Genomic DNA, 16,437 nt, shown 5'->3' with positions numbered 1-16,437 from the left:
TAGAATTAGCAATAAACCACCTTTTTGCAGTACCTAGAAAATATTAAACTGATTACAGATTTTTGTAAATTTAGAAATGTTACAAAAATATACATTTATGTAACCTCCTTAACTTTAGAACGTGTTTCTTTCCGGTACGGGCTTTAAAAATATGCAATATGGGATTGGAAATACAAAATATAAAAGTTATATATATAGAAATATTAATAATATGTAAAGCTCCTTAACTTAAGAAAAGGTCTCTTTCCGGTATTGCTTTAAAAAATATTCAATCACTTAAATTGACAAATAATCCGCAGAATCAGCATTAATCCAGTGCAAACTTCACCATTCCTCTTTTCTTTTCAATAGTTTTCTTTGCAAGGACAGAGAAAACGATTTTATTCAAAACGAGGGGTGTAATAAATAAATTTCCATAATGAATGAAAAATGTCGGGATGGTAATGTAAATCACTGAATTTTTCATTGATTTCAGTTGATTCTCCGCCTTGCCCTTAATGCTCATATCTTCCCGTGCTTTTTCCAATTATTCGCGTATTTCGTATAATTCAATGCAACGAATGCCTTCGCCCCTGTCATCCGCTTGTAATTACGTAATAAGGCAGAGAATGTTTTAAAGCCGCTTACCGTTAACAATCGAACCGGAAAACCGGGAAGCCGAGAGTCCAGGAAACCGGGAATAACTGAAGAAGAGGCGGCAAAAGTCCTGTCTTCCGGGGCGAAATAACATGTTATTGCACTTTTCTTTTAAATGAATGCAGTAAGCTCAACATGGGTAACACACGACAATGGCAAGGCGCTGATAAAAGTCGGGGTGTTTGCGGTTGGCTCCCTTATCCTGCAGAGTGTCCTTTGCCTTGACAGGCGCCCACAGGATGGCAGGATGCATTTTCAAACCACAAAAATAATTAAAAACTTTACGCCCTGTCCCCGGGCAGCTCTCGCATTTAATCCTGTCAGACAGTCCTGGACAGCAGGACAGCAGGACACGCCCGTGTCGAGGTCAACCGATAAAAATCAAAGGAGGCGAAGTCTTGTCTTGGCCTTTAAACGGCGCACAGGGGTTAATGAAATTGTCTCGCCGCCTCTGACGGACCATCCGGATCGATAGAAGGCGGAGGTCCTTATGGTCGATGCAAAGTCGCTTTTTGTCTCCGCATCATTGTTTGGTCTTGCCCGGGTTTTCGCATTTCTTTCACCTGTTTGCCAAAGTGCAAAAGCCAAAAGGTTTACGCGCCATCGCGCCCGACTTGTCAAAGGTAGAAAAAAATGCGAGAAAGTTTCTGTTTGCCTTGCTGGCGATCTTGAGTCCTGGCCTTCATTTTGCTCCTGTTTTTCCTTCTGGCTCTGTTAACCCATTTGTAATTTGGGAAATAGATGGCTCAGAGATCAAAGGGAAAAGGTGCCTTTAAAGAAAAAAGAGATAGAGATGTAATGATGTTAATATATTGAGATTTCAAAAGGTTACAATTGCCATTACATAGTTCTTAATTTTGGAAATCAAAGCCATATTTACTATTATTTAGTTAAATATTATTATAATAACGCAGTTTTTTATTTACTCAATATAAATGTATTAAAATATTTATGTGAAAAAGAGATGATATCTTATAACTAATATAATAATATAATATATCAAAAAAATATTTTTTTAAATAAATACAACACTGAGAAATCTGATATATGACCAATGGTCATTGACCATATCATATTCAGCTAATCATAATAATATCAACTTAAATTAAACTATTCTGAATATATTTGTTTACACAATTACATTACATTACACAAAGAAATTAGTAAAAATCACACGTATATTAAATAAAATACTATGTATTCTAAAATAAATACAAAAGCGAGAAAATGATATGGCCATTTCACTTCATTAGTGTCAAGAATTCTCTGTAAATATAAAATAATCTAACCATATTATTATGTGCTATTTGGGAAGCATTATGCTAGATAGATTAACCCATAAATGGGATTTTTCCTTTTACCCACAGTAATTAATAGAAAATTGGCGCAGAGATGAACTTTTCAGTTGGCCAGGGCCGCAAAAAAGAATCTGGCACCGCGTCGAAATGGGTTAAGGCCCAAGGCCAGAGCGCAGCCATCTTTAACGAAGGAGCCGCCCAGTTTCTGGGGCTTCTGGACATGGACTGGCGAAAGTTGCTCCTCTTAGGCCCGTAAAAAACATTTGCGCAATGTCAACAAATTTGCGCGCTTATTAGATTTTCGTGGTTGCACACAATTTCGCCAACTAAGACCGCCGCAGTGAGATAAAGTGCAGCCTGTGAAAATATGAATAAAATAACGAGAACTTTTCGCCATCCCCCCGCCAAAAACGGAAGTGCACGCTGCGTTTTTCTGTGGATGCCACTCTCTCTCTATTTCTATCCCTTGGTTCGGACGACTCTGGACTTTTCCACCGATTTCCCGGGCTGCGGTTGACCGGGGGGCGTGGCCCCTGGGGGCGGAGTGGCACGCCCATTTGCGCGACGGTCACGGTCGCCGGTTCTGCTAATGAGTTTTGTTGTCAGTTCCTGCTGGCCAAGCACAAATCGGGTGGTTGGGGATCATTTGGCTGCTTCATGTCCTTGCCTTTGCGTTCCTTTACTTGGATTTATGCGGCAGGACCATGTATGTATGTATGTGTGTGTAGTAAGTTAATATTTGCTGCATAAATTCCAGTGCGTCGGAATTTACTGCGCTTCGTTTCGCTTCTTTCGTCCTTTCGGCTGTCCCACCCCAACGTTTTGTTCGCTGTTGTCCTGGAATTATGAAAATGCAGTCCAGCTCCACTCACCACACAGAGTCCTGCGGGATCCTTGGTGCTCGGTCCTCAGTCCTTCCTGCCATGGACACACGAACACAAGAATATTAATTACTTTTTGCATTTTTAGCTCTGCGCCTGGAATTCAAATGAGCAGATTTTAGTTAATTTGTTTTTCAGCACAAATATTTTTTTTAATTTTTTTAATTTCAAGCTCTTAATCCGCTGCCAAGTTTTCTGTTTTTGGTCCGTTCATTAAGCGCACTAAGCTCACAAATCCACCAAAAACTGTATGCTTACTTATGGGGGATTAAGTTTTGCGGATGAGCCGCGTCGACAAATTGGGACTTATGTATATTTAAATTAAGTATACGAAACCTAAGCTTAAGCTGACCACTTCTCTTATTTTTAATTTTTTGGTACTATGAATATTAAGGTAGTTTTTTAAGCGGTCAATCATAATACAGCGAAAGGGGTTTAACCTAAAAATTTTTAGCCAAAAACCGAAATTCGGAAATATATACAGGATCAAGTTAGAAAAATTACAATAATGTGTTCAATTAAAATTGGTAGCCCTTGGTTTTCGCTTGAAGCTTGTGTTACACCCCCATATATGACACATTAGCGATAACCGAACAGTCTCCATCAATCAGAAAATGCTAAATGCGATTTCGCTAATGTGTACCCCCAAGGACCGCAGACAGAAGGGCAGCATCATTGTCCAATATTCAAATGCAAACAGAGGAGTTACTCGGCTGTGTGCACGTCCTGCGGCCGGGATGACAAACGAAAAGCGCTCCAAATTATCCGCACGTTACAGGATAAAAGGCTGGACACCATCCTCACCAGAACCTAACCCACCGATGAGCTGCGTTTACAAAACAAACAGAAAAAGCCAGCACACAAATATGACACTGAATTGTTTTTCATGTCGGCCAGCACAAATCGAAGCCACCTGGTTGGGGAGTTTGTATGGCGATCGGGACCAAGAATGATGGAGCCACCGGTTTCGAATTCCATTTGACACATTTTCGCTACCGATTCGATTTCGTTTGGTTTTGTCATGCTCGCTGTCATTTTTATTATGCTAGTGGGTGTCCCGACACCACCAGTAGCACCACCACCGCAATAACCATTCGAAACCATATCCCCCAGTTGGTTGGGCACTGCAAACATTCGATTTCCAGGTGGAGTGCCATTGGAAATCTACATTGTAAATTTCCGTGTGATTTCGACCGACTCCTCTTGTTGGGATTGGATTCCCAGTTGAAGACAATGACTTAAGCATAGCAGGCTTAATTTTAAGACAAAGTTTTCAAGCAGGCATTAAAGCGCTCCCAGCAGTTTTCCCAACATTTATGGGCTCTAATACTTGTAAAGGGGAAAAGTTTATGGTCATGAAAAATTAAAGTTTATATTTCTTTCATTCATAACTGACCTTAAAGGTATATACTACGATTTGGGTGATTTAACAATCAGTTGAGATGTCATATTTGTTCTGGAAAAACTTCTCCCAAATCACTTTGTAGTCGATATCGCCCATGCTGAAGTAAAGTTCACTATGTTCCTGCTTCTCATCCTTTAAACCATAGAGGATGGGCAGAATATGGGCTATGGCCACCTTCGTAAACCCTCGAGTGGTAGCGAACAATACGAATACATAGCCCGTGGGGAATATGGCCATTTTTACCATTGTTCCCGACATCCTGTAGGTGAGAAATGGCTGCTTTACGGGATCGTATTTGGTAGCCCTTGGATTTTCCAAGTGAAACTTTCTGAGATTCAGATGGAAGGGCAAACTGAAGGTGGCGTTGACCACATTGAACTTGAGACGGCGCCAGCGAGGATTATAGCCCATATCTCCCAACTCTCGCATCATCTTCAATAGACCAGTTCTGGTGCTCTCACGACTATAACCATGGCAGTACACGCTGCCATTGGGATAGATCTTCAGACTGCAAATCGGCGAGTAGCGATTGATAAACACAGCCATTTGTTTATCGCGTTCGAATCTGACATTCATAAGGAGCTCCAGTTCCTCGAGATTAAATTTGCTCGAAGTCATAGCGAAGCAATAGAAGGGTCTACAAGGGTATGACATCATTTAATGATGAAAATTTCATTAAGTTTCCAACTTACTTGTACACTATCTTCAGATAACGCTCAATGTCCCCCAATATGGACACATCTTCATATATCTTTAGCACCTCTTCCTCAGTTGGCGTCCTTGGAGAAGGCATTGCCCAGGCAGTTCCCATTTCCAACTCTGTCGATTCCATCCTTGGGCCCTCAACATTATGATCATATAGACTTCGATTTCGTATCGGATATATTATATCGCCAAACAGAGTTTTCCCCAACTGTGGTGGTTCCATCGGTCTTGGCATCTTGGAGATCTGCACGGGCAGCGGTTTGACGCGCTTTAATTGGGGTCTGGTGATCAATAGGAATTAGTATTACACTATAGACACTTTTGTCACTGTCACTTACTTCACCCGAACCGTTTTCATCGCTTTTTCTTGACAAAATCACAAATTATGAAAAAATATGCTGCAACTTTAGAGAGACCAGATCTATTTAAAAGTAAGTCCAACATGTCGATAAAGATGTAAATGCAGCCCTGAACTCATTTTGAGCTTGGTAAAGGCGCGAATTTGAGTTTTAAATTTTCAACATGAAAGGATTCCATTTTTTAAATTTTTTTTGAAAGAAATTTCCTGCTCAACATTTGTTATTGAATTTGAGTGCAATTATCCGAAATTAAAAGCAAAGCTTGAATAAAATTTGCTATCTGATTGCTGTTGAAAATTATTCTCTTTCATATTGAATTAAATTCAAATTTATTTTTTCACCTTTCAAAAATATAAAAGCCAATAAGAAGTTGGCATATTATATTAAAATGCAATGATGCTAACATATCAAAGGTTGTGAAATACGTGGCCATTTTAATTTTCAAAGTGAATTATTTGGCAATTAATTGCCGCACGACTGAGTCCGCATAGTAAGGCCATTAGCTCACTGATTAAATTAAAACAATGCATTTCGTTGCATCAAAATTTCAGAATCCTCTAACAAACGCAAGCAAACAATCGAAATATCATTCAAATTCAAATCGCAGAAACTGCATAATTGAAACCCCATTGAAGTCCATTAATAACTTTATGCAGCAGTGCAGTTCAAACACACAGACACGAGGAAATCAAACACCCACCCACCAAAACGAACCGAACTCATATTTCTCAGCCGGAAAAAGGGGGGGGGGGGAGGGGGTCTGAAGGACTTGACGTTAGCTCATCAAACCCGAAAAACCACTTTGCACAACTCTTTTCAAAGTGCATACATCATCAGCGCTAAGCCAAAACAAAAAAGCAATGCAAAGGGAGCGAAATGAACGATGACGATGGTGGGGCGGTGGGCGTTTTTGTGGGGATGAGTGGGTGGTGCTGGAGATTGGCGGTACGAAGGGCGTTGAAAACTTTTGTGCAATGTTGATTTTTCCGCAAGAGTCGTTTTTTGCCAGCACCAGACGGACGGAGGCGGTCTACAGGGTCCACGGAGTAGTCCACGGTCTAAACCGAACGGAAGCCATGCCGCAGGCACTTTATAAAACCCGCAGCTCAGCAAAAGTCTTTCAATAATAATAATATTGGGGCGCAAGAGGGACAACAATGGCAAATGGGTGAAAGTGCTCGGCTTAAGACTCCCCCACAAGCACATATCCCCAGGTCATAGGTGAGAGGATAAGGATGAAGGCCCAAAGAAATTATAAATAGAAATTACATATTTGTGGAGTTACGCTCGATTGGAAAAACACAATTCCTAACAAATAGTATCAAATAGGTGGCTTATTTTAGGAAAATTACGAGAAAATAATTATTATTTTTAATATTGGTAATGGGTAATATAAACATCATATCCCTTTCTTTAAAGATCTTATCATTCTTAATACTTCTGAGATACATTTTTTAATTTTGTTATCATTTTTTATTAATTATTGTAATTTATTCCTATCAATATATAAAAAAGAGTTACATTTGAGTTACATTTAAGCCATTAAAAACTGAATTCACTTCCCTCGGACTTAGTGACAGGATCTATGACACCGAGTCCATTAAAAATCAAATGGCAAATCGTGTAAATCACAGCCTTGACTTCGCCCCATACCCTTGTCCTCTAGTGACCCGTGACCTCTTGGCGGGAATGGGAAATTGAAAATGGCCAGGAGTTTGGGGCTGTATACCGGGAATTGGGGTTTGGATTGGTTCGGTTTGGGAGTGATGTTGCTGTTGGCGCTGCTGCTTTTGCTGCTCAGTTGATGATGATGATGACAAACAAAACAATGGAATCAAAGCGGTTAATGGCTTTTGTGTGTAAAATGAATGAATGCGGCAACGTTTCCTGCTTTCATTTGCAGCGTCATTTGCTCTGGTAGCTACATACCTCCCCCTACTGACCCCGCCCCCTCTGCCTTAACCCTCAAGTGCGGGGGTGAGAGGTCATCGGCTATAGCAGTTTTAGTAACATGTTTGTTTGTCTACACTTTAAACGCACTCAAAGAAACTGGTTTTCGATAAGGAATTTTTAAAAGGAAATCACATAAATCACTTGTGAAGGTGGCTAGAAGTATGCAACAATTTATTTGAAATCTGGAAATTCCATCGATTTATTGCAACAGGCAGACAATTCAGTATTATCTATTCAATTCAATATATATTTGTTCTGAAAAATACAGGTATAACCTAAACAGTTCGCTCAAGTCAGATTTTCTTGAAAATACTTTTTTTTTCTGAGTGCACACACATTCCCATAGGTAAAAGCTGTTACAAGCGCTAATCGATAAAAGGGAGTAAATTCCTTGCCGATGGGGCGGGGGATCGGCAGATGGGCAGAGGAAGCTGCATGGGACTGACATCCCCGGCAGTGCAACTCCACTTTCATTATTGGTTTTTTGTTACATCCCAGGCACATGCCACATGCCACAAGGATATGCCCTCGAAGCCTGGCAAGATTTCTTCCGCCCAGCTCTTTGTACAACCGATAATTAAATCGAACAAAGGCTCAGATTTGACAGTCCCTTGCAGTTCCGCTCGTTTATCAACTGGCGAATCCCGAGTGCCTCGTCCACACTGAATGTGTTTCCATTCGAATCCTTGCCACTCTGAGTCGAGAGCTTCTCCTCTAACAATTAGCAGACATAAACAAATGGCTTAGCTGATTCTCAAGAGATCTTATGAGTTTATTTATATATTTTTATAAAAAAATATTAAGGGGCCATTGGAGCTTATGGGTTGAATAGGGAATTACCTACAGACTGACAGCTAAAAAGATTTAGGATCACTTTGGGTCGAACTAAATAACTTGCCACTTACTCTTAAGATAATTTAATAAAGGTAAGAGTAATATAAAATATATAAAATTCCTGAAACAAGTTTAGCTAACTGTAGCTGCGAATTTTTAAATTCTATGACTTTGACTCGAAGTGTCAGGACCCCAAAATATATGTGATCTAAAGCCCTAGCTATTTTTATGCCATAAAGGGGAGGAGGGTTCCATAAAACCCCCTTAAGATAGATCATAATGACCTTGCTCTAAAAATGGTTTTACCCATTTAGAACACTTTCCCTAGTCATGGTAAGATAATATTTGCATTATTTGCCATCTAGTTTCTCCAGATACAGCGGCTCTTTAAAGTGGGAGTAGGGGAAGTCTGGGCCAATCCATTCCGCGGACAGGCAGCTAATTAGGCGATCAAGGACTGCCGGGGGCTTGTCAGAGAACGCCCCCATGAGCGTCATTAAAGGGGGTGGAAAATCAATAGCTCTATTATTTGGCGGAATGTCGGCGGCCAAATGGAGGCGACTTCGCTTAACTTGACTCCATTCGATGTGTTGATTGACAGCCTAATTGAGGTTTCTTGACTTCTTCAATTGGGGGTAGGCCAACGACCGTTTTCTGTTTGTGCTAATAATAATATTGTTGTTTTAATATCGGGACAGCAGCAGCAGCAGCAGCAGGGGAAGAACAACAGCTTGTTTAGTTAGTCATTAGACGGGGAGTTAAAGCAAAGGCCTCACACTTCGACCGCACCAAACACATTAAATATTTGCCGAAACTCGCACTTGATTGCCATTGTTGTGGGACTTCCGTTTTAATTTTTTATTGATTCAACTGTTTAATGTCAATTGCTGTGCAAATACCAATCAAACGCTTGGTTTACGCAATTAAGAAGCAAATACCTCCCCAGCTGCAGACATTTCCCCGCTCCTAATTAGCATTTACATTGCGTGCAACATGCTGCAAGACATAAAATTAACGCCAAACAGAAATGTGCCGCCCCCTTTGGATTGATTCCCAGCCTTCAATTTGAATTTCGGACAAGGCACTCGATGAAAGTTTTGCTGGAATGGTCATTAAAAAGTCTGAGTGGCCAACAGAGTCGGGCTATTCACAACTTTTTGTTATGCCCAACTTTCAAAGGGTTGATTGAACTCTTTATTCGTGGAAAAAATAAAGCACCAGAAATAATACAAAACCTGGTGAGAAAAGTTTACAAACATTTATTCGTTGTTTGGTTCAATGTCCCATTGATGGGAGGACTGCAAAACGACGCTGAACTTCCGTTTGTGAACTCAATTATGTGGCATATCAATTGGAAAAAGTTGTTGCTAGTACTAGGAATTTATAGGGATTATTTAATACCCTGACAAAAAAACTAGTGACAAATTTAAACAAATTTAAATAATATTAATTTATTTTTATGCGATTTTGTCTAAGAGTTAGTGACACAGGATCACTCAGAAACATGCCTAAAGGTATGCAATGAAAAGCTAGATCGCAATAACACAGCAGGACTTCTAGACTTAAAAGAAATATATTATAGCATACTTTTAGACACCTTGATTGTTTATTTAGAACTCCTTTCCTTAGTTTTGGTCACCCTTAAAATTATGCAGTGGATTTTTTCATGTTCCCTAATAAAGTGTAGACCGGCAGACAGTTGGCCAAAGAAAACTATCAAGCCGAAATAATCTCCAACGGAAGGCAGCTTTCTAGTGTTTTAAAATGATTTCGAGTGGCACTCATGTGCTGGAAAAAAAATTTCAAACACAGCGCGATTTCCGTTTGTGCTCATTCAAATCACATGCAAAAACTATCTAGCATACTTTTTGGCACTCACACAAGTGCAAACGCCAAGGAGTCAAGGCTTGGAACCGTTCCAGATCTGCTGAAAGCCAGGTCCTTTGGCTTCGCGGGGGTAGGACGAGGGGCAGAAAGGAAATCCAAGCCGAAACGGAAGCGCATAGCGCTGAAATAAAGTGTTGCATACTGTTCGGGGCAACAATAATAAAATATTGCATATTTTGCGGCTACACCAAATCCAAGGCAAGCAATCCGTTTTATGGCACTTGGCACGAGCATATTTACTTTGGCCTTAAGCTTGCCACAATATTATTTATTACACAGCTCTGCCACAGATTTTAATCGTTTTTTAGCGGTTCTATTTATGTATCTAAAAATTCTTTGACTCATTTTTTTTAGTAGGTTTAGGTACTGTTACGATTTTATGAAACGTCTATAAAATTAATGGAATATATTATTATTATTAGTTAAAATATAAATGACTATTGTATGTTAAGTCCCCAAGTCAATAAAAAGAAAACCTACAAACTAAGCAATATTTTGTGTAGCATACTTTTTGGCACCCTTGGAAGTGATTTCAAACTACTAGGGATTTTAATGTTATATTTTACCCTTATATAAATTTGTAGTAAAGGGTTTATTACTTATTATTATTACACAGGTTCTCTGGCTACTTTTGTTAGGGTATTCCAATTCAGGGGTACCTTTGAAGTCCAGTTCCCAGCCTTTCTTTAGTTGTTTATGCTCAGCTGGCTGCCACCTCGCTTTTTCCACCCACTTCCCAAGGCCCTCTGCTTCCAATTTCAAAGTGAAACTTTAATGGCAACAAATGCTCCCCCGGCCAGGACCAACGCCATTTTATATTTGATATTTTATTACATTACATTTCCCTGGCTTATTACATTTTGGCTTTTAAGCTGTTGACACAACTTGATTTCCGTGCGACCCGGGTTTTTCGGGGCAGAAAAAGAGGGAGAGTGGCCTGGTCAGTTTCCGTACATCCGCCCACCCATCCAACTCGTTTTGTTTCAGCTTCTCCCCTTCAGACAGTTTCGACTTTTTCCCTGCCTGGGTTTTCACTTTTTGGAAGTTGCAAGTCTGCCGGCTGACCCAGAAACAAAGTGTGTCTAATGGGTTTCTGTTATGTTTTTTGACATTTTGGGAATAATGTTTCCGTTTCCGGTTTAAGGTGTGCTGCGCTCTTCTACTCGCACTCTCGTATTTTGCTGCAATTTCCGTCTGTCCCCAGTTGGGGCCAGAAATAAGGTCAACTTTTAAGCTGAAAAAAAAATCATGGGGCAAAAAGTGAAAAGTCATGGAAATTTCCGCCTTTGCAAATTCTTTTGGCCCTGCGCGAGAGATCAACATCAAAGATGTGCCATTCCGATACTGCCAGCTAATTTCAGCGCCGTAAACATGACAACCTAATTATTTTTTCCATTCCAAATTCCACCCACTCCCGACGCCACCGACTGTGCAGCTGTGATTAATGGAGGAAGCTCGACTGCGACATTTGCATACGAAATTGAAAATAAATATTTGCACTGATAAATAAAAAGAAGCCAGCGACAGAAGGGAGCATCCTGCTAATTGCACTTTGACTTTTCGAGCGTGTCCTTACCCGTATACAGTTCTACAAAAAAGTCACGACTAAGAGATATCCTGTGCTTACTTGGTGTTTCTGTGAGCAATCCATAGATTTACCAGTAAAAACTACTTTAATTACAAGTATTTTGCAAAGCTGTCGAAAAGTATGCAAGCATATATTTTGAGTTCAGAAGTCTAGATACATTTTTAAAAGTAATATTAATTGCATACTTTTAGGCACTTTTATAAATGATTTCAAAACCCACACCGAAAATATTTAAAATATACATGTTAGACAGGGTAGCTCCATGTTTTAAAGATTCCAAAATAAATGTGTCAAATATTCCACAAGTACCGAGCAGAAATACATCGTCACGATATGTACACCATTGTAGATACAAGGACAGATGGCTCGCGTCTGGCGCAGGAAAATTAGCAAAGTAATTCGCGACGCCAGCTGAGGAGCCTTTCGTCAGGACCTTGAGGCCTCTTCATGTCAGCAGACAGGACACGTCTGGAGGGTGCTCGATGTCCTCGTTTTGCTCGCTTTCCTCGCTTTTCCTTGCTTTTCCCATACCTTCCGGCTGTCCTCGTCTTTGGCGCCATTTGATTAATATATACTTGCCGCTCGTCGTCCTGTGATTGTCTCGCTTTATTTTCGACAATCGAAATTAATTGGACTGCTTGAGGAGGTCCTGTCTGCGCTTTGTTCTCAACTTTCAGCCCAACACCTGGCGGCGTCTGTCAGGGTTAACTTTGCCGCGGAACTTCGAAGGACCCATACCGCCCGGAGCTCTGTCTGCAGGCACAACAAACGCAAAGCTTAAAATGCAAAAATCAATAAATTTAATTAAAGCGGTTATTTAAAGTATCGGCAGGGAATTACGGGTTTTAAGGGATGTCATTAGAGTGCCGGTGGAAAGGTAATCCGCAGCCTGTGTAGCGGATATTTGTTTAATTTGAATTGAATTATGTCTAAACTGATTCAATTAAATTGTTCTTTTGTGATTATGGTATGAACTTGGGTTTGGAATTTTTAGTTGACTAATTTTAAAGAAACAATAAAAGCGAAGAAGAGAAATGGAGATATAAAAATATTTCTGATAATATTATTCAAAGATTATTAATTACTCAAAATTATAGTTATTAATTATCAACCAAATTATAAATTATTAGATACAAGTCTCACTGTTAAAAAAAAATGTAAAACCTGTGCTTTAAAACATCCATGCCAATAACATTTATTTTGTTTAGATTATTCGGATTCCCATCTTAGTCAGCCTAATTTGACCTTAGGGTCATTTCCATTTAAAGTACAATATATAGGATCCAAAAATGTTAACACCGATGAGTTTGCATAGCCATTCAGCTATTTTCATCGAAAATCACTTTGGTATTTTTGTGGAAATCATTATATTTAAGAGGCATATTCCGGCAAACTATCGCTTTCATCCTCGACAATGCCAATCAGTTGCATCCCCTGGGCCAGAGAGCCCATTATCATCCCCGGCAAATGACGGCTATTCATCCGACCCCTCCAAAGATGTATATATAAACGAATCCCATATTAGAGCATGTGTATTCATATTTACTATTTGCGTGGGCGTCATTATCGTTATTAGAGCTCATTAGCAACGTCATTGGGATTCTTTATATGGGTACTGTTTGCTCCTGAAAAGGATGTGGGTGGGCTTAGCCCTAAGTGTGTGGGACGAGGGAAAAGCTAAAATCCATCAGCTTTAACATATAGCAAAAAGAAGAGATAGACCCTAAGGGTTTATAGAATGTAAGCTAATTTGGTTCCTAGAACTTTCGGTCTTGAATGAATGTTTATATGTCATCATGCCTTGATGGGCTATTATATTGAATATTATAATTAAAGCCATTATGGCCTTTGTTCAGATTTAAAAATATGGTATTAATTAACGTAATTCTTAAGAAATACAACCGCAGATTGGGTAGTGCAGGTGCTGCAGCTGGAGAAAATCCGAAGCTACGGACAGAAAAAGCAAACAAAATTACCTCGATGCACTGTCAGGGAATTATTCACTGCACACTGGGCCAGCCGATCCGATTTTTGGCCAAAAATACGTTTTTTTTTTTTTAATACATTAAACTAATTTATGCCAAAGTTTCAAAGAATTCGGGCAAGTAGTTTTTTTTTACCGTATTTTTAAAGTTAAAAATTCATCAAATATTGATGGAAATGAAAAAAAATCTAGAAGTCAAAGATGCTGATGTAGCTGTTCGACTTCTTCACAGAACTTTTAGAAGTCATTATTTTCAACAAGTAAAAAATATTAAATAGCTCTTCTGACTTACTTGTTTCCTAAAAGAAACTTTTTCTTTGATTTTTACTGCTTTTTTTAGCAAATGAGTACTTTGCTTTTCGAGTGCTTTTGAGTGCCATCCCCGAATGAAGTCATTACATCAAAAATAAATTCTTTGATTAGTTTACTAAAATCGCTCATCGCCGACTCGATGCGGTTTTGCCTTATTTTTCAGTAATTTTAGTTTTAGTTGATGGCTTAATTTGAAGTCAAACCATTTTGATGAGCTTTACTAAGAATGCCTAAAAGTATGCCGTATTTTTTTTCCGTCAGGTTTTAATGTACGTTTTGCGCGCCAAAATTTGATTTTAGTCTGCCTTAGATCTAAAATCTACTTTTTTCATTCATTCCCGCTTCTTTTATTTCTGAAACCCAACAATCGAATGTTATATCGATATATCGAAAAGAGAAATATCAACTTTGTTGGCTCTTCTCTAAAAAATGTTCACAATTTCAGTCATTCGGTGCTCGAAACTCGAAGCGAACACACCATGCCTAACTTAAAAAAAGGGGAAATTGTGGACTTACTTTCTGAATACAACAATGATATATCTTTAGTAGCTGGTTTTATTGCATCTAAAGCTGGAATTTCTGATGACAATTGCATTAAAGCTATAAAACTTAAAGTAAAAAAAGTAAAACTTACAATCTCTAAAATCCATCTATTCGTCCGTTCAACTCTTGGTTTCTTTACCAATCACTTGAAATCCCACATAAACGGTCAACGTGGCGCCTACAACATTTGACAGAAGGATCATGATCACTAGAATAGGCAGACTGTCAGTTTCTATTTCAATACCGCTTGCGAGCTGAGCCTAAAGGCAAGCGAATCTAATCCGTTTCGTTTTCTTTGTTGACAAATGTTGTGAGCGCCACGTTGATCGTTTATGTGGAATTTCATGTGATTGGTACAGAAAGTTACGCTAACCGTTCATGTCACTTTCGAAATCTGTATAGTTTCCATGCGGAAACTATTAAACAGGAAATTACAGCTCAGAGATGAAATGCCTGGCAGAGCGCTTAAGGGAGGACTTATGTATGCCCAAAGGTATGCTGCATTTCTTGTACTTTCTTCGGAGAAGAACTAAAATATATTATAAAAATATAAATGTAGCTTACATAAATACGTAGTCGAAGGCCTCGTAGCTAGCACTACCCCCTATGTTAGTATTAGTTTTTTAAACTTTACTATGATCTCAAATTAATAAATAATTAAATAAATAGCATACTTTTGTGATGACTTCAGAAAATGTCAAATTAAAATTACACAAATTAAAAAACAATATTTTTCAAACAATTTTTTTCTAATAATTTGATTATAAGAATCTAAACAGATAACAAGAAGAAAAAAATAGAAAATTTTGTTAGGTCGATTATTAAATAAACGTTTAAGTGGGAGCCTCCGAAAGTAGCAATTTTTAACGGTTCATAAATCTCAAACGACATCATATTTTATAGTGGTGTTAATTTTTTTTAATTTGTTTTCTCTCATACTTAATCGTGTATGAAAATGGATTGAGTGCGTCTTCTAGTTATTTTTTTAAAAATAAAAAACCGAAAAGTATGTAAAATTTTCCGATTTTGGTTTGGATTATCTATACCATATAAAATTCCAATAAATTTTACTTTTAGTTCGTTGAAAAGTTCAATCTTTTAAGAGATAAATGCAAAAAACTGCATCCTTCTAACTATCCCAGGAAAGAAATTACAGATTTTTCGCCAAAAAATGAACTTTCTGGCCCACTGTGCACTGTAGGACAATCCTTTGTCTTCTTAAGAAAAAAAACAAATTTTTAACAAACAAAATTATATTAAGAAGAAAATTTAATTTAAGAGTAAAAAAAAATATTATACAAATATATTTGTTAAAACATCAATAAGTTTTTAGAAAATATGTTAAGGACATTTTTCCCACGGTCATTGTAAGTAGAGAAATCCCTCAATGGTTTTCTATATTTTCCCTTGATTAATGTTGACCTATTTTAATGGTGGTTGTAAATCAAACCGCATAAAAATCTTTTTTTTACCTCAGTGCATTGAGGGCCGCCTTGGTCAAGCCCATTGTCATTGGCAAACGGTGCGAACTTAATTTCGTTATCCCGCCGCCTCCCGCTGCCATCTGAATGTGAATCTGAATCTCAATCCGTATCCGAATCTGGATCAGAGTCGCATTAGCAGTCGCAGTGTATATCGTGGGGAAAATGCCTGCCGGAAATCGTCTGCAATGTGCGAGATAACAATTTTCGTGCCCTGACCAAGGCAGTTGGTCCGAATATCCATCCACCCACCAACCCACCGACCACACTCATTATTCGTAATGGCGCTGATGGTGATGATGACAACAGCCCCGCCATGGCCAACACCACCAAGAGCAGATGAGATGAGGATGCGGGGGAGGATCGGGGTTGGGGTCGGGGTCGGGTTCGGGGATTCCCCCCGAACAATGGGAATGCCATTGCCGTATTCTGCATTTCAGAGCTTGTATTCCCGTATTGCATGTTGTGTGTTTCGCTTGGCAGGACGATCCAGAATGTCGTCGTAACATTTAATTTCCGTCAACGGGCGTTGGTGATTCGAAAGGGGTTTTTCGGACCAGGGAGGTCCTCT

The 16,437-nt window shown here is 39.0% G+C and overlaps 2 protein-coding genes across 2 annotated transcripts in view; one reads left to right on the top strand and one right to left on the bottom strand.

Moving 5' to 3' along the window:
• LOC119547977 (protein O-mannosyl-transferase TMTC1) overlaps positions 1–16,437 on the top strand; it is a 53,300-nt gene that overhangs the window by 17,023 nt on the left and 19,840 nt on the right. The window lies entirely within an intron of this gene.
• On the bottom strand, positions 4,224–5,516 carry LOC119547978. The gene is made up of 3 exons (XM_037855031.1): positions 5,264–5,516; positions 4,913–5,206; positions 4,224–4,857 (listed from the first exon to the last, which is right to left on the bottom strand). The coding sequence occupies exons 1-3, from the start codon at positions 5,281–5,283 to the stop codon at positions 4,242–4,244; spliced, it is 930 nt and encodes a 309-aa protein (XP_037710959.1). The 5' UTR covers positions 5,284–5,516; the 3' UTR covers positions 4,224–4,241.

Source organism: Drosophila subpulchrella, chromosome 2L, assembly GCF_014743375.2.
Source record: "Drosophila subpulchrella strain 33 F10 #4 breed RU33 chromosome 2L, RU_Dsub_v1.1 Primary Assembly, whole genome shotgun sequence".
Taxonomy (NCBI): domain Eukaryota; kingdom Metazoa; phylum Arthropoda; class Insecta; order Diptera; family Drosophilidae; genus Drosophila; species Drosophila subpulchrella.
Note: the sequence above shows the minus strand (reverse complement) of the source record. Positions and strands in the feature narration are given on the sequence as shown.